The 23,219-nt window shown below is 40.3% G+C and overlaps 1 protein-coding gene across 13 annotated transcripts in view; it reads right to left on the reverse strand.

Moving 5' to 3' along the window:
* The window catches only part of LOC123961830 (metabotropic glutamate receptor 8-like), a 151,442-nt gene that overhangs the window by 90,828 nt on the left and 37,395 nt on the right, over positions 1-23,219 (reverse strand). Inside the window, exons 1-5 of one of the 13 annotated variants that reach the window (XM_046037561.1) lie at positions 22,841-23,031; positions 22,206-22,291; positions 20,634-20,700; positions 20,286-20,552; positions 19,145-19,361 (exon numbers count right to left, since the gene is read on the reverse strand). In XM_046037561.1, the coding sequence (XP_045893517.1) occupies positions 19,145-19,256 (112 nt within the window). In that variant the 5' untranslated portion in view covers positions 19,257-19,361; positions 20,286-20,552; positions 20,634-20,700; positions 22,206-22,291; positions 22,841-23,031. The other 12 variants (XM_046037560.1, XM_046037567.1, XM_046037559.1 and 9 more) reach the window with 12 other exon arrangements.

Below are 23,219 nucleotides of genomic sequence, written 5' to 3' on the forward strand. Positions count from 1 at the left end.
GATAAAGAATTCGAAAGGACAAATGAGAGGTTTAGATTTGGATTCAAACCATTATCTAAATTTGCATAAAATTGTGCTGTGAACTAACAGCAAACTGTAGTGACCGTACTGCTCTGTAAGGAAAAGGAGAGCTACAGAGTTCATAACTTAGGAGACCATCTGTTAGATGTGGATAGGCTTGTTCCTATTGACGATTGGATCACCTATCGACGATTGAAGGGATGATCAGCGATTAGTTTTTAATGCGTCAATATTAAGGCGATTTGAACTAACTCACTACCAGAACTAAGATGATATTAAAACAGTCTCTAGAAGGTTAGGTTGTCCCTGGTTGTCACATGTAGAATTATTCTTGATGCTTTTCTTTAAGTTACTTTTTTTAATGAATTGTTATTATTCCAGCTCTCATGGCTGTGCTGTGTTGTTTATTTATTTTGCTTGACTTTTTCTCATTTTCATTTCTCCCTCAGTTGTTTTTTTTATCTGCTGTTTATTGCTGTCCGGCAGTTTTATTTTTTTTGTTGTTGTTTTTCTCTGGCCCAAGCCCCACTCCCCGTTCTCTTGCAGGTTTCGTTGCTTGCTGCAATTGGTGTTTCCCTCTGTTATTTCCTGTTGTCCCCACCACCCATCCCCGTTCTCTTTTAGGTGTTGTCCTTTCTCTGTGTTGTCTGTTTGTGCGGTGTTTGTGCCCCACATCCCCATGTCTGCCCCCCTGTCTGGCCCGGTGACAAATCAACACATATTTAAATAAATAATATAACAGACAAAGGATTATATTAATACTCTCTTGTTAAAGTTTAACCTGTCTGGCACATAATGGTCTCCAGCTCCGCATACTCTATACCAGGCTGCTGGGCAGGACAGGTTAAAAAACAAAAGTTACATGGTTCTGTGGGAAACACAATACTGTATTTCTATTTCTGCAATGTTGATATTTCACTGACATGCTGCAACGTTACACCGCTCCCCCAATTGCCAATCGGTGATCTCAAGTAGCCATGATCAGACGATATGAAAATAGAGAAGGTTGCCCAAGCCTAGCTTTGGAGCTACCTTCAAGAGCTATTGTGAGAGTACACACATGTTCCCAGCTGGCTAGAGGTGATTAGCTAACCAGCTACAGTTGTTCACTCTCTAGCCATGCAAGTAGTTCTTTGAGCACATGTAGTTTCACTTTGAGCATGTGTAGTTTCACTTTGAGCACGTGTGGAGGAACGGTGCTGTGCCACTTTGTAGTCTGACAAAACCTTGATAACATAAATATCATAAATTTAATCAATCATAGTCAATCATAAATGTTCACATTTTTTCCCAGTCTGAGAACAGAAAATGTTTCAGTGAACTAAAACATCAACAGTAAACATCTGACTTTGGTCTCAGTCTCTCTCAAATGGGGATTCTTTCTAGGCCTACCATTTTAAAGTGATGTTCAAATGTCATATCAGAGAAGAAATTTTACAGTGAGGGATACATGTTCCCTAGAAACACTGGCTCTGCCTATTTTACTGTATTACTACATTACTCAGCTATGGATCGGATATTATCAGACCCAGGAAGTTTGGACAAGAACTTCACATGGCTCTAAAAATATCCACAGCGCAGGGAAGAAAAGTCAGAAGTGGGACAGTTTCAGCTGCAGTGTGAAAGGTCTTATTTTAGTTCGACTCTGGACTTATTAAGAGGAGCCGACAGTTTGGCTCAAGCTTGGTTCGGAACCAGTGACCCACATGTGAAACAGCTTACAGTGTTCTCTGAATAGTGCCAGAGGTAGGTTGGTCTGCCAAAATTTCACAGAATGAGCTCCATGTCTTGAAATGCAAATGAGGAGGGGAGAAGTGTATTTCACAAGCAGTAAAGATTGAAGCAGGAGTGAAAGTGAGGGTGTTGAGATTTACAGAGACATTTACCTTCCACTCTGACAAAGTGACTAGTTATCTGCTCGGAGGAATGTTGTCAGTGATTTCACCAGTAAAGCCTAAAACTGACCACAACCATTTGGTAGGTGTTTCTAACAATTTCAGATGCTAAACTCCTAAAGTATACCTTTATATAACCTAACCTAACTAAACTTAACCAAACTGTGTAGTCTTCAAAAGCTGCTAGCAAACAAATTAGACAGATAGAAAATTAATTGTCCTCCGTTAGAGGATATTTGTTTCTGCAGCCTATGAACAATTAAGGAGCAGGAAACTAACACAACAACATAGACACAAGGAACATGAGTCCATGAGAGTGGTAATGCTACAGTTTGTTGAGGGCAGTGATGTGAAGCATGAGTTCAGGGGGTGGCTGGGGTCGTGTACTATGGTTAGTGCTTTTCGTGCAATGGCAGTGCCAGTGAGGTAGGGAGTAGGGAGACCAATGGTTTTAGAGGCATTGTGTGTGATTTTGAGGTGTTTAAACTGTTTCAATTAAACTCATAAAGCATACCTTAAGATTCAATCCATCTCTGCATCAAACTACATTTTTAAATCAGGCCAAAGATAAGAATGACTGAAGTTCCTCTGTCCAGATGTGCATTTTAAAGATCAACTATGAAGACAAAACCAACTATCTTAAGATCTAACTTTGCAACCTGTTTCAAATATACTTATCAGAGAAAGTATAAGGCTTTCTTTCTCCATTTATATTCACATTCCTTCTGGTTTCAGATTCACCTAAAAACTCTAATGAGCTCATTTAAAGCATCATTATATGAGTAGTGAAGCAAATGAGGAGGTGAGGAAGATGGTGGTGGTCCATATGGCTGCTAGCTCTGATTCTGTCTCCCAGCCTGCCTCAACACCTGTCTAACCCGCTGACAAACAGGAGGAAATTAGATGAAAAAGAAGAAACCCATCAGACCCAGAGCCAGTCCCTGGCATAAGAAGTATAGGTGCAGGGTGCTGTAAGAGTGTACAACATCCTGGAAGCAAGCAAACACACAAAACTGAAATCATGCAGTTTGCAGAGGGAGAAGCGCCTTGTGTTGACAATGGATTATGTTTAGGTTTCTGTCTGCTCAGACCAATTCTGACCAAGATAAAAATACAACTTTCAATGCCTTTCAGACATTCAGATTAGAGGTATATTTGTGGATTTCTTCAGAAAAGAGCAGCCTTGCTCTTTAAACTGTCTGCTGCCTGTAAAACCCTCAGCTTTCACTGAATAAGTTCTTTTCAAATGATGTCAAATCTTAAAAATGTATCAACCAGTAAAACAAAACAAAAAGTTAACTGTTTTAAATCCAAAGGGCTCATTTATGGTAGATTATGCATAGTCTGATAATTTACCACATGTCTTTGTGAAAGTAAAACTAACTGTGCCCCTTATACTGTTATCTGACATCCCCTAAACATACTGTATGTTAAAATCTCATTTATGCACACTAATTATTATGGATGTGTGATGGATTGTCTCTCTGCAGCATTTTTCAAGATGATTTTCATAGAAATGTACTGAAACCAGTGGCTGCATGAAGGCAGGAAATCAATATGGTATCTGCGGGTATGATTTTAACACCCAGCAGTGATGCACAGTATGCATGATTTGTATTTAACGGACTAAAACTGTTGAAAAAACATTGTAGGGTTAGGGTCAGGTTAAGGTCGTGTGTAAGTCTTACACCATCCTCCTTCATGTTCAAGATGAACATAAAACAAGCTCTGATTTCAGTTTCTGTCTTTTATTGTTTTTCAGAGGCTTTTCCTTTTGTTTGAAGCCTGCGAGCGCTCTGTAGCGTCACATCCATTACACTCGTTACCCTCTGTCTGCACTTCAAAAATCACTGCTGCTGATAAAGCGTCAAGGCGGCATGGGGCAGGTCTGTCCTCTCACAGGGCGCGGGTGATGAAATCCAATGTAACAGCTCATCACTGTGACTCAGTCAGGACCTGTGTGATACCTCTCAAATGTTCAGCGTGTCCGTCACAGGAGGTGAAAATCATTCATCTCTGTTCTGTTGAAATACAAGGAGAAATTGTCTGCTGATGGTGCAAAGTACTTTCTTTTGATTTGGAAGTTTTTGAAATGAGATACACTGAAACATGGAGTCACCTACCATATTTCAACTCCATGTTGATGCTGGAAACATTCCCCTCAACAGTGTGTTGTGATAAAGTTATCCTGTATTTTAAATAGAAAATAGCATTGAATTATTAAAAGTCTCATAAAATTAAGAGGCTTGAATCAATTTTTAAGGACAGTACTTGACTAAACATAAGCTACTAACGCTTAAGCCATTGACTCTACAAGCTAATGTTTTAGGTGTTTTTGCAGTAAATGCTGGCTGATAAGTGTGGTACATTTCTGTTAAACTTCAACACCCAGCTGTGAAGACTAAAAATTATGCGAACTATTCTCTTAAATCATCAAGTTTCATAAAGCACAAAATCACAACCTTGTCTCAGATGGATTTACGTGACATCCAACCTAAAACATCTTCTATCCTTAAACCTGATTCAGATGAAGAAAACTCCACAAAACCAAGCCACACGGAGCTAAAAGAACAAAACATTTTGTCTCTTTTTCTGTCACACGAGGGATATCAGATTCACGTTTGTGCGCTCAGTAGCAGAAGGGTAAGAGATGTGTTTAGCCTAGCTTAGCACAAAGACTGGAGGCAGGGGAAAACTGCAAGCCTCGCTCCACCAAAAGTGGAAACAAAAAGAAAGAAGACCTGCAGCAATTTTTTAAATAGCAGGAGAATGTTATTGTTTTAGTGCACAAATTTAGTTCTGTTAAAAGCTATTTTAATTGATATCCCCAATCCCTGACACAGACCGCTCTCCCATGAGCTAACATTTGTTTGCTAGAAAGCTAATGTTATTTAACGTACTATGTTAGCTTAGTAGCTAACAAGCAACTGCGACTCAGATGTTTCAGACTGATATCAGTTTCATCACTGTGAGTCCAGTATAGAGATAGGTCCAGGAGGTGTTTAGCTTAGCACAAAGACTGGAAGCTGGGGGAAAATGCTAGCCTAGCTTTATCAAAAGAGAAAAACACAACTCTCTGATTTATATGTTGTATCTCGATAGCCAACAAGCTAGTTTGGTTAAGACACAGCTCAAACCTGACATAAATCCGTTGGTAATACTGTTCGTAAAACACATTTTATTTGTATTTTGTGGATGAATGAAGTGGCTACCAGTTTTTAATAAAGGCACGATTAATCGCCTTAATTCTATACCATGAGAAGGTTTTGTACTTTAAACGAACAAAACGTAGTAAACAGTAAAACAGACATCACAAATTGAGTGTGGGATTTGCAGGAGAAACACATTTCTCTCTTTCTCTGAACAGAGCTGTTGACAGAGGCGGACAAAAAGAAACCTTTCTTCCAATTTGTCTTTCAGTGCGTCCTCCTCATTCTTAACGAGCATCGGGTAATTGGAGCACTCGGGTTTCCTTCAGCTGATTATGTATTCAGTGAAAGCAGCTCGTTCTGAGCCTCCTCCCTCGCTCTGAGGACTCGGATACAGAAAGAAAGAAAAGGCTCCACAATGGGATCCTTGTTTCCATTTAACTGTGCGCCACAAAAAGGCTGCAGATTATTCTGAATTATAACTTCCTGTCATTGAAATACCACAGAAATGTCACTGAGAAACTGAGGGGTGAATGTGGAGGTTTGACTGTCTCTGCAACTAGGAATTAGACTGAGAAGAATCAGCATTTTTATATTTTGGCACCTTGTTGGCAGCTGAAAACAGCATTATTTAACACAAGTCAAAAGACCAATAATCCTATAACTGAAGTTTTAATTTGAGGGTGTTTGCATCCATTTTGGGTCAACAGGTCTCGGTCCTGCTACCAAGCAGCACAACAGCAGCACAGCTCGGCGACGCTTTCCACTGCTGCGAAGACCAACACATGGAAATGGAAAACCCCAATGAATGTCCTCTTGACGAAACAACAGTTATCAAAACTGTGGCCAAGATTTACATTAGAAGCAGTCAAATTTGGAGCTTTTGCACACCAGGTCTGAAACTAAATTCAGCGAAAAATGAATGTGCATTAATTTTTGCAAAGGAATTGTTTTTCTTTTTCACGTGTCTGGTCAGCTTGGGTCCAATAATGATGATGATATTTTCCTCCTTAAAAGGAAAAAAATACCCTTTTACTTGCATTTGTGCAAATAAGGTCAGTCCAGTTGTTGCAGCAGTTTGTATTTGAACTCCTGGAACAAACTAAATGACAGGCTTTTCCCTCTGAGTGCAGCTATCTCTTACCTGCTCCTCACCTCACCATGTTCGTTCGGCCGCCACTAATGGATGGCGTTTGTTTTATTTGTTTGAGTAAAGGTGAGCTGCTGACTACAGATGAGTCGTTTTGCTCTCTGTTGACTTGTTCTCGAGGGAGGAAAGGTGGAGGGATCCCTCGCCATGAAATATTCATCCACACCTCAGACTGCATGCAGGAGGACAGGAGATAAACACTGCTCTCCAGGAAAAATTTAAATAAATAAATAACAGATGACAAAAAACTGCATTAATGGATGACCAGGACTTGGAGAAAACCTTAACCAGACAAAAGTAAATTGCAGGTGAGGTGATACAGGAAGCATTTATGTCATATATGAGAGGGAGAAAGAGATTGTTTAAGGCATAAAGAAGTACAGAAGGAAAAATGGATGAGGATGAGAAGCTGAGAGATGGAAGAGAAAGAAAAGCAGATTATCTCCTGCAGGCTTTTACATTTCTGAGGAAGAAAAAAAAATGACTGATCCGACAGAACGTCAGCAAAAATACAACACCATCACATCCTCCATTTAATCTGCTGCACACACATAACAAAGACACACACACACACACACACACACACACACACACACCACTGTAACGTATTTGACGAAGGAATATCTGCAGCTGCCAAGTTTAGAAGAAGAAGAAGCAGGAAAAGAGATTGTGACACTTTGTCTTTATTAAAACATGTAACGTTCAGTCTGAGTTAACTAAAAAAACTCGCTTCTGTTCGTTGACAGATGACTGAAGTTTCCTGTCCAATTCTGATGTTTATTCATAGCAACAAATGTTTAAATTATTACATCTAGATTTTAGTTTTCAATTATGTTCAGTTCTAAGACATTTTCTGGACGTCCAGAATAAAGGTTTTAGGCATTATACAATAGTTTTGTAAAAAAAAAAATAACTTGGTAACACTGACTGTACAACGCAATACTTGCTGTAAAATCAGCCTTCATATAATCGTTGTCACGTAACCAATGAGAACTACACATTTAAGTGTCTCTAAAGCCCAATACAAAAAAATAAAATAAAAGCAAACAAGATAATGAATTATCACAAAAAATGTGAGACCTTAAAAATTTAATATATTAAAACCCTCAATTTCAAAATGACTTGTCACTTGCTGACTTTATATGCAATAATTTTTCTTTTTCGCCACCACATGCAAGGTTGCTCTTCCTGAAGTTTAAGGCTTTCTTTTGGGGATTTCTTACTTATCCGAATCGAGGGTCTAAATTTAGACTATGTTGTATACTGTACAGATTGTAAAGCCCCTATATAAATAAAACTGACTTGACTTGACTAAATTCTTAATAAGACATGTTCAATGTCTTAGTGTCACAGATGAATAGAAGGACTTCAGAGAGTGAAACCGAAGAGTAAAAACTACTATTTGGAGTGCCCCTGATTCTGGTCCAATTCATTTTTCCCATAGACAATATTATGTGACTCACAGCACTTCTACAGCTTGGATGGACATGACAGTCCAGTTCTATTTTCTGATAATTTTCTGTTAATTCTGTGGATAAATCTCCCTACATGGGGACTGAATGTTGTGAAACAAGTTATGTTTGAGTATTTATACCGGACAGTCCCACTGTCCCCTTAAAATCTTGTTTTTTCATTTCAATTTCCCAAGAAACAACACATTTCCCCCCAAAATCAGGCTGACATGTTTGGTATCTTTGGCGTGTCTAAAGGAAGGTTGAATAACTGATGACATGTTCGGCTTCATTGCTTCATTGTTCAGAAATGTTTCCAGGTCTTAAACTTTTGAACCCCTCACAGGGCTCCTTCTGTCATAAAGCAGCTGTGGTTATCATAAACTGTTCAGCCGCAAGGCCACAACAAACCAGCTTTTCAAACCAACACCTGCTCACCGGTTATGAGGATGAATTTAGTTTTGGCCAACAGTTTCCGCTAAGAGAGCAAGAAGATCCTGGGTCTCCCGGTGGGGAAACTCTCGGCTCGACTCAACGGCGATGAGGCGGCAACAAAGTGCAGAAAGGCTGTTTCTATTTTACTCTCAATCAAACTGTCAGTCCTGCTGTTCTCTCTCCTTCAGGAAAATATATTTTTTTAATTGTCATTATGCTTAAATTTGGCTTGTTTGACCTTGGAGCATTTTCAATGTCTAAAAAGTTTATAAACATGAAATTTGTGTTTCTTACCAAGGGCTTTTTTTTTAGGAGCACTGTAGCCCCTTAGTGAAATTTTTTGGGGCACAGTCAGAAAATTTAAGGGCACACATCTTGACCTACAAAGCAATTATCACACTTTCCCCATGTAATACTAATTAATGCTTTGGTAACAAATACAGAAACTACAATGTGCTGTTTTATTTTGGTTCACAGTCACATTTTAATTGAATGGTGCTTAACAAATGTCCATAAGATGAGATAAGATATACCGTCATTAATCCCCAAATTCAGATTGTGGTGATGCCATTTGTTTTTGTGTCTGTTAAACTGCTTGGTGCCAGTTGCCTCAGCAATCTTAGTTTTCACCGCATGTTGTGGACACATCTAGTCTTTCTAATTTTGTTGACTAACCCTATATGTTGGTGTAACGGGTACCAAACTAGGTATAGATTTGGCCCTTTTGTTCATCTGGGAAGTATCCACATTATAAAATAAAACATTTGGGACTGACCATTAAAGTAGCCCATCTGAACAGAGTTTTCATGGTGGTTATGGGTGATAGCCTACACCAATCATAGCACATCCAAATGTACAAAGCTAGAGGACCACCAGGTGCACATTTTAGACAGAGAAGATGGATGGTTTGAAAGAGGTGTCAAGGAAGCATCTACACCCGGGTTGAGAAGCCGTCATTGAACAGGGGAGGGGGTCTACGCCACCACTTATCCCCCACTTACAATGCTGTCCTTTCATCTCTTCCCAGGAAACTCAACAAACGTAACCTATTGGCCTCAGGTGAAGATACCAATGATGGTCGTTCAGTCTTGGCCACAGAACGAACCAGCGGTATCGATGACCCGGGCCAACGACCCCACTGAGGTTAAATAGCTGAGTTTCCCTGCCAGTCAGTCAGAACTGAAGAAGTCCTTTGGATGAGGGACGAAACGTCTTCCAGTATCTTCAACCAAGTCCAGTTGCCCTTGATTTTAACCTTCGTTGGATAACTATGACCTGGATGACTGAGAATCTTTATAGAAACAAAGCTAGACACAAAAAACTATTAGCCTACACTTTTAAAAAAGAGACCTTCATTTTTAATATAAATTGCAGGAAACAGGAATAAATGTTCAGACTTCTTATCCGAGACATCTGTCATTGTCTTATTTTATTTAAAAATTGAATGAAGTAAACGGAAAGCTAATTTATGTATTACATATATTTGTGTCATTTTGTAGCAAGCATGAGGACATCCCTCCATCACGTAAACCATGTGAGTCTTCAATACAGACATAAGCAAAGGTCATGACTCCGAGGCCACGAAGGCCCCCAAATAAATTCTGCTCCAGCAGAGCGACTGCAGAGCTGTCAGCATTGCGGGAATAATAATCCAGATAATGATGATGATAATTAATAATAATGACAATGGTCCAACAGGCTTTCTCAGAGCTCAGACTGGTAAAAAAAAAAAAAAACAGCACAGAGTGCAAAGTAATTTATGAAATATCTCTCTCTCTCTCTCTCTCTTTCCATCGGCATAACCAACTTCCTCTATCTCAACCTTCAGAACAGAAACTTGTGAGTCTGCACAGCGTGATCCAGTCATAGATAGAAAAAAACACCATGAATGTATCCTGAAGCCATTTACCTCCAGTGTGGATACCTGCTGTTGTCATCACAATGTTTACTGACTTTAAGTGAAAATTCCTGAGATGAACTTAGAAAACTGACTTCTTCAATCCAAACTCTGATGCTTTTAACTTTTTTAGGTTGAGTTTTTCTTTTTCTTGGTGAGGTGGTTACAGTGAAAGTGTTTTTCAGTCCAACAGTTAGAAATTGCTGTGGTGTACAGAAAGATTATTTTGATTTCACATGATGATCCAGAAGGCCTAGTTTCCTTACCTCACATAAAGCTGGAACATACTCTTCTAGGCTGCACATCGTTTGGAGAATTTCGTGAAGCTGCTGCTTTTATATCCGTGCAGATTTTGAGCATTATATTTGCGTATTTTTTTGTGGGGCCTGAGGGTGACTGCTCACATGTGCTCAAGAAACATCGCTGAAAAACATCTTTCTCTGACATGGCTGTTCATTTAGCCTCGCGCAGCAGAATGAATTTATTCACTATATGCAAAATAAACTTTTTTCCTTTTACTACACTGTTTCAATGCGTTGATTTACGCATTGTCGTACAATATTTTCCACACACACGTATTCCACATTTCAGCATTCTGTCTATTTACTTTCTGTTACATTCTGTTGGTTCAGCTAACCAAAATAAAATAATAAGTATAAAAGGTTGTCTCACGTAACCTTTAATAAAACCTAGCATACTGCTACTATCTGTGTATGGCCACTCGGTGCATGAGCTTACAGCTTTTAGCTTTACTTTTTTACTATTTCAAAATGCGTCAACATTTGTCAATGTATCTTACATTTTAGGAAAATGTTATTGAGTCAACCTAAATGTTCTTTCAGACAAAATTAAAACTCGTAATTTACGACACCGGCCACTAAATTACACACAATCACATCAATGTATCCTTACAAGAATCTACTACTCAGATATTAAGGATATTCATTTTATACAGCAAAAGTTAGTTAGTTAACTTAAGTTACTACTACTGCAAACAGGAAAAACAATTCTGTTCGTCTAGCTGGTTGCCGCAGAATGAGGAAACCAACAAACATCTCAACGTAAAGGCAATAAAACGACCATCTGTCCGTAAAGACTCATTAAACAAAGGCTACATAGTACATACCTTGGAAACATGTTGATGAAAGAAAACTTCATTAAAACAAATGTGACCACACATTGGTGGGCATCACATATTAAACCCAACGTAAGCCTTGAAAACCAGCCAAAAGTATCAATATCACATGTGAGCGCGCAGGAGGTCGAAGCTTTGTGGAGTTCGGGCCTCGGAGGAAAAACCCTGCTGCTGACAGCAGACAGAGTTCAAAGACTTCAAAGGCAAATGGACATGAAAAGATATTTAATCTATGGTTTAATAGGATTATCAAGCCAAAGAAAGTATTATTTAAAGACATTTTGACATGTCCTGCATAATCTTAGTGAAGTGTGATGGAGGGCAGTTGGGACGAGTCAGTTCCTTGTGCAGTGATATTATGTAAATGCTCCTTTAATCTGTGACAGTTTCTCCCTGCCAATGAGGTCACTGACTCTGCTACCTGGGAGCCTCTGCTGTCGTCTGCCAGCTGGCCTGGCACAGCACAGCACAGCACAGCACAGCACGGCTCGGTCTGGTGTAAAGAGCCACCTACAAGGCAACCCACCTGGGCTCATTACAGAAACAAACCACGAGGAAACCTAATTGGAGCTCTGGGACTTTTTCAGCAGAAACTGAGTTACCGCAGAGCGTTCTGGTCTTGGTGTCACTAATTGATTATGAACTGGGTGGATCATCTTCGTCTCCTCGGCGGCTGATTTTCATCTCGTGAATGAAAAGAGGTGGGAAGAAACAAAACGATACTCTGCTGGACAGTATCAGGATGTTGAAGACATGATGATGGCTGCACTTAGATATAAACACATGATTAATAAAAATCTAGACACGGAGTATATAAAGAAAATGTAATTGAGCTGCTTGGTTTTAATGCAGTCTTGCTTTGATTTTAGACAGAGAGATGTGGATATAACACAGAATTTGCTAAACAACACTGTGTTATCTTGGACATCCAATAAACATACAAGAATCTTAATATTGTCAATTCTATGGGGTTTTTTTAAGTCGCAGCAGTAATTTTTTATTTAAGAGCATGATTTCTTAATTTGATAGCAAAATGTGCTATTTTGACAGCAGGAAATATTTATCAGAGAGCAATGTATTAGTATGAGAATGAGACTCTCCTGGCAAGAAAAAAGATCATTCTTTTCCAGTGTTGGGCAGTAAGTCCCAGTAACTAGTAGTGTAACGGATTACTATTTCCAAAACAGTAATATTATTACAGCTACTATTCTAAGTAACGCTGCGTTACCTGAATGCACTATCCTTGACGTGAATGCTAAATCAGCACAGCAATGCAAAACTTATGGAAAGATCCTCCAGCCACTACTGCCAGTGATGCATGGAGAGTGGCATTAAGCAACATTTTATGTTTTGCAAATATATTGAATACTTCTCTTATAAATACATCTGCAGAAAAACAGTAGTTAGGAAGCCGGGATTTACTTGCCAATGTCTTTCACACTTCCTGTTTGTAAAGCAGTGATCTCCAAGCCCAAGCTGATGACGTCACTATAACATCACCAGGGCTGTTTTCTCAGACTTGACAAATCTCCTCCAGAGCCACAGAAGAGTTGAGTATGAACCATGACCTTTAAAGTCAACATGGTGTCACCACAGACACACACAGCCACAGATGTTTGTCTTACTATCTTCGTGGGGGCATCTCATCGTCATAATGCATTACCTAGCCCCTAATCCTACCTTTAAAGGGGACCTATTAGGCATTTCCATATTTTCTGGCCTATCTTTAATGTTACAGTGTCAGATGTTCATGTCAAACGTGGCCAAAGCTTCAAATAAGGAGATAAAAGTATTTAAAAGAGCCAAAATCCCGGTTTCTGGACCCCCAACGACATAGTAAAAGAAAACCACTCTCTCCTGCAGCCTTCAGAGTCTGCCAGATCCTCTTAGAGAGTGTAAAATCATTTGTTGCAATGAAACAACCTCCCAGCAGCCCACAGGACCAGCTGGTGACATCACAGATGGCCAAGAGGCTCGCTCCACCTGTCAACTGTCCCACATCTCCACCCCCTGCAGGTTAACGCACACCTTAACCTGCCAACGGACTGGACTCGGGGTGGGTGGGGTGGGGTGGGGCAGTGATGTTATCCATCTATCGCCGAGCCGCTCAGCACGCTGCAGGGGACATCTGCAGCTGTTGTCATGGAGACAGGTTTCCTAGGGCGGCGGCAGTGATTCTGTATTACGTTGCTGCCATTTGCGCAGGTCTCAGCGAACATCAGCAACATCTGATCAGCAGCTGGATCATCACAGAGATGACATCATCAGGGGACACAGGAAGTTACCTCAGAAAGGTACTTCCTCCTTTCCCTCGATATTTGCTCCTTTCCTCCACCACCTCCTCCTTTTCTTCTCTTTTTTCACGACCTCCTTCCGTACTTTCATCATCTGTCCTTCTTTCCCCCTTCACTCTTCCTCTCCTTACCTTACTCCTGCTTTCCTTCTCTACTACCTTCTTCTGTCTTTCACCTCCTTCTTTCCTTTGATCTTTGCTTCTCTATCTCCTCCGCTCCACCTCTATACCTCCTATTCTCCTTCTCCACCACCTTCTCCTTTCTTTCTTTTTCATTTCCTCGTTTTTCCCGATGCCTTCTTTTCCTTCACTGTCTTTTTATCCTTCAGTACAGCGAGTTGTTTCATCCACTACATCTTTCTTCACAAATTCCTTCTTTCCTTCCTTCCTCCTCTTCCTCTTCCTTTATTATTGTTCTCATCACTTCCTCCTTTTCTTCATTTTCTCTTTATGTATTTTACTCTATCCCCTTTCTACTATATCCTTGTTCCTTTCCTCCCCTACCCACTTTTTTCCTCTTTTACCTCCTCAAATCCTTCATTATTTCTTAATTTCCTCCTCATCTCCTCATTTATTCCTTTTTCTTCTACCTCCTCCTTTTACTACTTCCTTCCCTTTTCTATATCCACCTTCCTCCACCTCCTCCTTTTCTCCCCGACACTGACCATCATCATAATTCTCAGTCCTTTCACTACCTCTTCCTTTTCTCTTTTTTCTTTACCCTTCTCTCTTCTATCGCTCCCTTGTTTCCCCCTTTACCTCTCCTTTTCTTTTACTACCTTTTGTTCCTTTCCACTTTTGCACTTTTTCTGCCACATTATTTTCTCCACTGTTGCCTCACTCCACTAATTACATTTTTTCTTTCCTCTACTCCCTCGTTCCTTTCGTCCCTATTTTTATCCCTGTTGGTACCTATTATTTTATAATGGGATGAAGTTAGTAGTTCCATTTATGCTACTCACAAAGCAAACGTTATGTACAAAAATAAAAAAATTATAGACACTATTTTGCCTGGGGGAAGAAGCTGCTCTGTTGTCTGGTACTTACTTTTCCTCTCGAGACACAAATACAACTTTTTTCACATACACAGTAGCCTATATACCTTTAACGTACATTTCATTAACTTTGCAATCAGGGATTTGCAGTGAAATGGTTCAGCTACATTACAAAGTGGTGAAGATAAAAGGAGAAGATAACTGAGCCTTTATTCAACTTGCTTCATGTTTTCTGAACAATCTGCGCCAGTATCAGAAACATGCAGGAGGAAACACAAACAGCCCAAGCTAACCAATCACAGCTCTTGTTATCTCCATGTGGTATCTCTGTAGCAGCCGTAGCCACTTAACACACAACCATAAATCAAACCTTATGCACACAAATCCACAATTACATCCACGATACCTCTAGAAGAATAAACTGAAAGTTTGTGAATTTACAATCAGACCTCCTTCTGCATTCAGACTGACACTGCTCCACTGATTTAACATTGCACTTCTATAACACAGTCAAACTCATTATACCCACTTTAAAAAGGATCAAAATTGATGCCAACTTCACTTAAAGCAAATTTATCAGATTTCACACAGTTCCCTCTTGAAATACAAATGTCTTTATACCACGTTTTTAACATACACAGTGCTCTCCAACACCTTTTAGGAAACAGACCTGCCTTTTTATTTTTTCTACTGGCATTTTATTGATCCCAAAGGGGAAATTCGTTAAATTCTCAGCATTTAACCCATCTTAATTAGGAGCATTGGCCACTGTGTAATGTCTGGGGAGCAGTTAGGGGTTCAGGGTCTTGCTCAGGGGCACCTTCGGCAGTGGCCCATGATTGACTCAAACCAGCGAGCCTTTGGTTCCCAAGCCAAGTCCCCGCGGACTGAGCTAATGCTGCCCCTTTAACAGTGAAACATCTGTCTATCTATCACTGTGACACAATGAGGCTTTTCACACCAGGAGTTTAAATACATATTTTTTTTAAACGTCAGCCTAATGAGTTCTGTGGGTTGAGATAAAGTATAAGATAATTTAATCAAGACAACTTTATATTCAATAAAGAAGTGCTTACCTTAAAATCTACCCATTAGAAGCTAATGAGCTTTCAGCTCTAATCAATACAGCCTCTGATCATAGTGGCTACTTCCTCCATGAATTGTGCAGCCTGTGGTTCCTGCAGCAGCTGAGGGGCTTCATACCATCCGACCTTACTCCTGTTGATATAAATACATATTCGAGCTGCTAATGAAGCTATTTTCATGTGCAGCAGTGTGAGTGCGTGTGTGTGCACAGACAACAGCAGCAGCAGAGATGAAAGCTCATTGATCCCACAGCGAAGCCACAGCTGCTCTCTGCACAGGGTCTCGTTATTAATCTGAAGCTTTTAAACGCCTCGATCACAGCCATTCTTCATGATTACGGCTGCTGCTGCCATTTAAACACAGATTACAGCAGTGTCGCGGGCACAGGTAAATATGTAGTTATTACAGCAGCAACGTTATAACCCCGGTTACAGGGAGGGAGAGAACCAGAGAGCTTAGTATATATTTTGCTATGTTTCTGTTTTTTAATACTATAAGTTGAAGTAACTGCAGTGTTTTCTGCCATAATAAACTAATTCAGCAGAGTTATTGTTTGGAAGAGGAAACACGAGCTGCAACATGATCCTCATTAAAATTCAGACATATAATCAATGCATAATTACATTACACACACTGAGCTCCACATCTGAACTGTACTATTATCTGGATTTAGATTTCTTTCTGTACAAAAATAGCACAAGTAAAATCATGTTTATCACACATGGGCATCATTTCACATGCGCTGAATTTACAAAACCAGGTGGTTTCCACTGAAAGGTCTCTTTTCTGGAAGGAAGCCTGAACTCCAGCTGTAACACCCCACTGGCTGTGATCACAGAGTGAGCGTACCGTTTACTGTTACTGGTTATGTGCTGTTACGTTATGGTCAAGCCTGCATCGTTGCCGCTCCTATAAATTTGCATGGGATTTAGCTATTATGGTTTGACTGTTATTGCCGTGACACTAACTGCATGCAGGGGTTATGCAGGTGCAGTGAATTGACATGGATGTATAGTAACATTGTTTTTCATTGAGTCTCATTGATCACGGCCTCACAAACAGTTACCACTGCTGCTGCTTCAAATAAAAAGTATTCATCTGGCAAAATACAGGGTGAAAGGAAGCACGATGTATTTGTCACTGAGGTTAGCACTCACCGTGATTGTTCCACCAAAAATACATCTACAAAACAACACAATGGTCATTTGGATTTTATTTTTCGGCTCACTTTTAAACATTGCAGGGAGTCAAGGAACAAGAAAGAGCAGCCCCAGTGAGCTGTTAGATGAAATGTTGCAGGCAGCAGGCTGAAAACCTCCAACTCCCCGGCTGGGAACTCTTACTGTGTCCTGCTGCTGTCTGGGAAACTACATGTGTAGCATGAAGTGTTGCTCCTTTTTCTGTCAAAGTAGCTGCTCAAGGAGAGTTTGCTGTAGCATTAAATCACACTTGCAGTCACTACCAGTAACCAGGGGTTCTGCCAAATCAACTGAAACAACTCCTGCGGTGCTTCCATCACATCTGAAGGAAGCACAAAGATCAAATGCTGGTGGTAGTGTCTGGCTTTACATTGCTTTCTTGGTAAATCTACCAAAGCAATTGAATCCATTTGATTACTCTCCAATCACATCACATTGCGACACATAAAATGTCACATAAATATAGACAATGAAGTTTAAACACATAACCCCACAGTGGCACTAAACTATACCAAAGAGGTACATTCATGAAAAATATTTTTTTGGCCAAAATATTTTATCTAGGCTTTTTGCACAACATCTTTATTTAATGCAGCACAATATGCAGGCTCCTTGGAGTTTTATAGCACATGTATGAGATTGAATGTATTAATATCAGCAATATTAATTACAAGCCACCAGATGTCAATGTGTTTGCTGAGTAAATGTTTGTCGTCAAATATTCAATGCAAGAGCACATTTACTTGGCAGTGTTGTTATTAGAGCAGCCCAGATTAATATAGTATGGACTGAAATGTACTATAACTTAGTAACTAAACATTTATTCTGTGAACTCTACTCCAGCATAATAATAACAAAAACAAGGGTTCAAGATTAGTAATGCCGTTTACGCCGTTTGTTATGTAACTTTTTTTTTTATGTAAGCATTTTTTGCTTCTTTTTAGGTGATGGGAGTGAAAATGAGTGATCTTCTACATTCATTGTGTTATTGTTTCACACAATTAAATAAAAAAAATAGGATGTAGGCTCTACAGGATGATTTTTTTCCCTGAGCAACTATTAGGTTTTTCCCAAATGAATTCTATTATCTCAAATGGCTTGAAAAATAGTGCATTTAGCTGCCGTAAATGGGGGGTAAAATCTCCCCGGGGGGGGGGCATACTGCCAGCCCCCCCCTGAGATCGGCCCGTGGTTGCATGCATCGACACAACATTCAGTCAGCGCAGGGAGTGTGCGTGGCCAAGCAGTGTGGAGAAAAAATTGACAGCACAGGAGAAAGGAGAGAGAGCACATTAAAAAGAGAAAAGCCTGCGGGGAAAGTGCTGGCAAATGCTGTAAAATTACAGGTATCTTCACAAGCAAGGGATATGGTTGGTGTTTAAAAAAAACCCATAATAGCAGGGGTGCTCTGAGCACGTCATATCACTACTACCTTTCCCAAGTTGATTCTGTGTTCTAAAAAACTTTTGCTTTGCTGGAAAGCAGGAGATCTGCATGAATGGAAATAATCTGGGAAATAACGACCTGAATGCTCTTTTCTGTGGAAATACCTCCCGTTACTCAGAGCTACAGAGTTTCAAAATGATAAACAGAAGTCCAGTCAGAGCTCTTAGGAAATGACAGATGCAAACCAAACACTCCAAAAGTACACAGAAATGATGAATGAATATTTGTCACTGTTGCCTTAATTATGGAAGTACACTTGAAACTGTGGTTGTTGTTTGTCTGTTTTAAGTATTTTGGATGTTAACAAAGTAAAAGCTATGTTTTTGGAATAAAGAGTAAACAGAAAGACCAGAGTACATGGTCTCTTGGGAATGGAGTGAATGTGATTGGCTGGCGTCAGATCCAGGCCTGAATTATTATTCCAGTCCGGCCATGAACACACGTTACCGCTGATTAATTTCAACACGCCACTTAACAATCTAAATAATGTCGGAGCTCGTCTGGTTGCGATAACATTTTAATCAGCAAGAACCGGGTCTGATTACCTCACAGTGACCAGCCGAGGAGAAAACAGCGTCGACTTCTGCTGTAATTACATCAAGAGTCAATTACACGACCTCTCCTCCTGTTCGCCCATCAACACGCACTGAGCAGGAGCACAGCGAGGTGAACAGCCAGCAGATTACAAAACACAGTGGCTGTTCATCCTGCCTGTCCTCCATCACTGGTTTTAATTAATCCCAGTGGATTTTTAAAGTAAAACAAACTCTCAGATCTTGTTTGGGTTCATGGTGTAAAAAGGACAAGACAGATCATCTTGTTAGTCAACACACCAGGCTTTACCTGCTGCTGCTGGTACAGAGAAGTTAGTCTAACCACGACTTACCAATAGTGAACTACCACTGAACATTCAAAAGGTGGTGCTGGAATACCACCTGTAACAGAGCTCACTAAGTTCAGGAAGAGTGCAGCCAGCTCTCCGGGTTTCCTACCTGTCTCTCTGGAGATCTGGATGAAGGCCTCGACGCCGCTCTCGCCGTAGTTTCCCTCGGAGGCGAGTGTGGACACGTAGTTCCAGCCCATTGCTGTGACGATGTCCAGCATGGCCTGAGCCTGGTAGGAGTCCGGAGGAACCACGCGGGAGAAGAAGTCATAACGCGTGTTGTCGCTGAGCTCTGGAGCCGTCGAGGCGTAGCTGATCTGAGGAATCTGTGGAGACACGGCAGGGTTAACTTGTTAGCTTCAAACCACAGAGGCGGCAGTCATAATATGTGTACTTTAAGCCATTTAGATGACACTGAAAATCTAATTCACTAAAAAGCAAATTAACTCAAGCTCAATCAGAACACAACACAAGTTCAAACCTGATTTCTCCAAAGTCAAACAACATTGTACCCATCAGACTGCGTAAATATAACGCTGTTAAATGATTAATCATTTTCAGTCGCTTCTTCTTACACTACATTCCTACAGTCAGTGAAACTGAACACTGCAGATGTTTCACTTGAGAAGTTACCAAGAAAGGAAGGAACATATGTGGAAGAAGTATTCAGAGAGTTTTTCCTCAAGTACAAGTACCAATTCATTAATGTAAAAATACTCAATCACAGGTAAAAGTAATTCAAATAGGCAGTGCATTTCCCATGGCAAGCAATAGTGTTGGTTAATCAACAGCAAAGATTTAGAGCAGATACTGTAGGAAAACAAATTAAGTATGTTGTCACTGAACATTTAGCACATACAGTATGTGTCATAAAAAACACTTTCCTCATTATGTTGATTAAAAACTGTATTAGGCATTTGGATTCTTTTGCTTTTGTAAAAATAATTTCTACGAGAGATGAAAATAAGAAAAATGCTTTCATTTTGGAAAATTTTTATTTTGTATTTTTGTATCATTTCAATTTAATATTTTATTTTTGTTTGGGTTTTTTTTCTCCGAGGCTTGTCTTCTTGAATGCCTGACGTCTTACACAACAAGCTCCTAACAGAAAGTTAGAAAACATCGCCAGCAGCCGGTTTGTTAAAGTGTTTTCAGTCACATTTTTAAATGCTGTTAAGCGTCGCTCCCAAACATCATGCAGTATATTTGTTGAGATTTAAACAGATCGAGTTTCAACCTTAAATCCTGACCTTTCCTGGCTCCCTGCTGTTCAGTTTCTTGTCAGAGTAGAGTTAGCGAGCTCTGCTGTGTGAATTAGAGAGGCGGATCAGGTCATAGATCCCGCTGCAGACAGGCCGACAGGCCCGGCGGGGAAGGATAATGGTCCTTTAGAGAAGGATTGAAGGGCTGATTGATTTCACTTCAGTTAGAGGCCTGCGTGTTGGACCGAGTGCCGCCGGACGCCTCATCAGGATTCACAAGAGGAGGAGGAGGGAAGAAGATGGACAGCTGAGGGCCTGACAGCAATACAAATGTCACTCAGGGCGTCTCGCTCGGTGACAGGCAACAAATTAAAGGCCTGTACTGTAAATACAAACCTGTCTGAGAGCTGACCCTATCAGAGTGCTGCAGCTTTAACCATCAGAGAGGAGCTGAAGTTTATTTCTTCTAGAAGGGAACACAAAGAATACGCCTGAGGCTCGGATGCTTTACTGAGTTTTCTACTTTTTAAAAACTTTCCTGTTTATCTGATGGCTGCACAACAACTTATTATTACTTATTTGGAGATTCACATTTTCCATTCAACATGAGATAATAAAAAGTGCTCCAAGTTAAACAACAAAATATGTTGTTTGTCCACGCCCTCTAGAACAACAGATATAACCGTTTGCTGATCTGATGCTTTATCGATGGGTAAAGTTTTCTGAATTTACCACTTGATTAAGGAAAGGGGATAATGACTGACGGTGGTCATGACTGAAAGAAACCAGGAAACCAGGGAACAATTATTGGTTTCATGTGGCTGCTTTGTTACATGAACTTAAAGAATAATTTCAGTATTTTTAAACCTGGGCCCTATTTCCACATATTTTGTACTTGACATGACAAGTAGGCACAAAAGGTTTTACAATAGATGGCTTCAGCCTGCAGTCACAAACTGGCTGCAGCGGCTTTAACGTACTCCTTCAGGGCAATTGCACCCGTCAGACATCATGGAAAGGATCCCTATGAGTAACAGGGCAAGGACAATTCTCGCTCTGAAATCTCATGAGAGGCGAGTTGTAGCAGGAAGACGACGGAGGAAACGTGATTTAGAGTTGGAGAGAGGAGTTTGTTCAGTTGGAGTAGCATTAGGAAATAAACTTCTTGCTAGCAGCTCAAGCACATCCCTCTCCCTCTTGGGACACATTTTAGACAACATCTAAAATTGTTTAAGAGATTTTTTTATCATGTATCAAACCTGGAGATATGAAATAGTGTTGAGTGCAGGCCAAGAAACTAAAACACTGAGCTAAACTCCTCTTTGACAAAAGAAATCCGAACTCAATGATGGAAAACACAATGGAAATTTTAAATGTCTAAATTAAAACAAATCAGCAAAATGAGGTGCTAAATAACAATGTGTATTTGTACACAGAGAGATTAAAGCTCTGAAAAGAGGGGAAAGAGAAATGAGAGCGGTTCGTGAAAGAACTTTAATATGGATTGGGGGAATTACTACATTTAATTAAAAAGCATGTACGCACGACCGTCCTGCTCTGATGTCAGAAGGGTTTTGTGTAACAGTGGTGAAAAATCAGAAGTCGTGACGCAATATGATATAGCCACACAGATTACACACACACACAAAGTACAGAAATGGCTAAAATAACTGCAGCTGCGTGAGAATATAACAGGTATAATTTGCATGATGCATTGTGGGCTGAATAAACAGCAGCGTGAGTTACTGACGCATCGTCAGCTGCTGCTCCATTAAAACACATCAGCTCCTCTCATTAACACACAGTGCTCCTGTCTTTAAATGGCCACACTCCGGTTTCTGAATGTTTTAGCCCATTTAATGTGAATGAAATGTGTTGTTGACCTTTTTCTGAAGCACATCACAGTGTCCTGTACTTACTACGGTACTGCGATTTGAGCGTTTGGAGTGAACATGCACATTCTCATACCATTAATCCAGTCTGAGCCGGGGGCCTACTCCCAATTGGACGTGACTGGACTTAAAAACTTCTAGGCGCCCAATGAGTTGTCTTCTCTGTAGTACGGCACATCAAATAAAACAGTTAAAAACAACATCTTCAAATTATAGCAGTAATCTAGGAATGACCCTTTTCTCTCTCTCTCTCTCTCTCTCTCTCTCGCTCCTGCCTGTCATTCACCGGTCTTGTGCAGAGTTTTGCGTGCATGCCATGCAGCCAATTTCAAGTAGAGTAGGCTATTTAAAAACCGATAAAATATTCTTTGTGTTGTTCATCAACAATCAAATCAAATTATCCAAAAGTCCCGCGAGGTGCGGACAACTCCGCACTCGGAGACTTAATGCAAGGGAGCAAGTAGCTCCCACGTGACGAAGCATTAACTTCAACACGGCATTAATCTGAAGGAACGCACCGTGTTCAATGTGTTGCGCTCTCCCAGCTACGATGACGCCCCAGATTCAGCTGATAACGTTAACAGTAGCAACATCTCACAGTCAGGTACAAAAGACAGGTGAGCTGACATTCACCTTTTATACCGAAGGGAACCAAATGATGTCTACAAATTATTCCAATATGTATTTTTCTTAAACACCCAAGCAACACACCTCTTTAACAGAAACTCAATTCACATTAGACATTAAGGGGAAGAAGATGGATGAATGTCACCAAGCCGTGACAAGATTTATGGTGAAGGAGTTGGAATCAGAACCGAGATTTGATATGGTCGGATTTGATGAGTAGAATCGGAATCAGAATCTATTAAAATGAAATGAGATGCAACCCTAGAAAGAAGTTGATTTATGTTGGAACTGAGTTAAATAATGCACAGGCAGATTTCTCCACTTAAATAAGTACCTTTGGGCTTTATTACAGACAAATGTCGTGTAAAGCTGGAGATGTTTGTCAGTGTGGAGGTGAAGAGGAAGTAGTCTCAGTAAAAGCTCCCCAGAGTCATAGGAGGTCTCAGCGGGGACCAACAGCCGA

This window comes from Micropterus dolomieu, linkage group LG22 (assembly GCF_021292245.1).
Source record: "Micropterus dolomieu isolate WLL.071019.BEF.003 ecotype Adirondacks linkage group LG22, ASM2129224v1, whole genome shotgun sequence".
In the NCBI taxonomy this organism is placed as follows: domain Eukaryota; kingdom Metazoa; phylum Chordata; class Actinopteri; order Centrarchiformes; family Centrarchidae; genus Micropterus; species Micropterus dolomieu.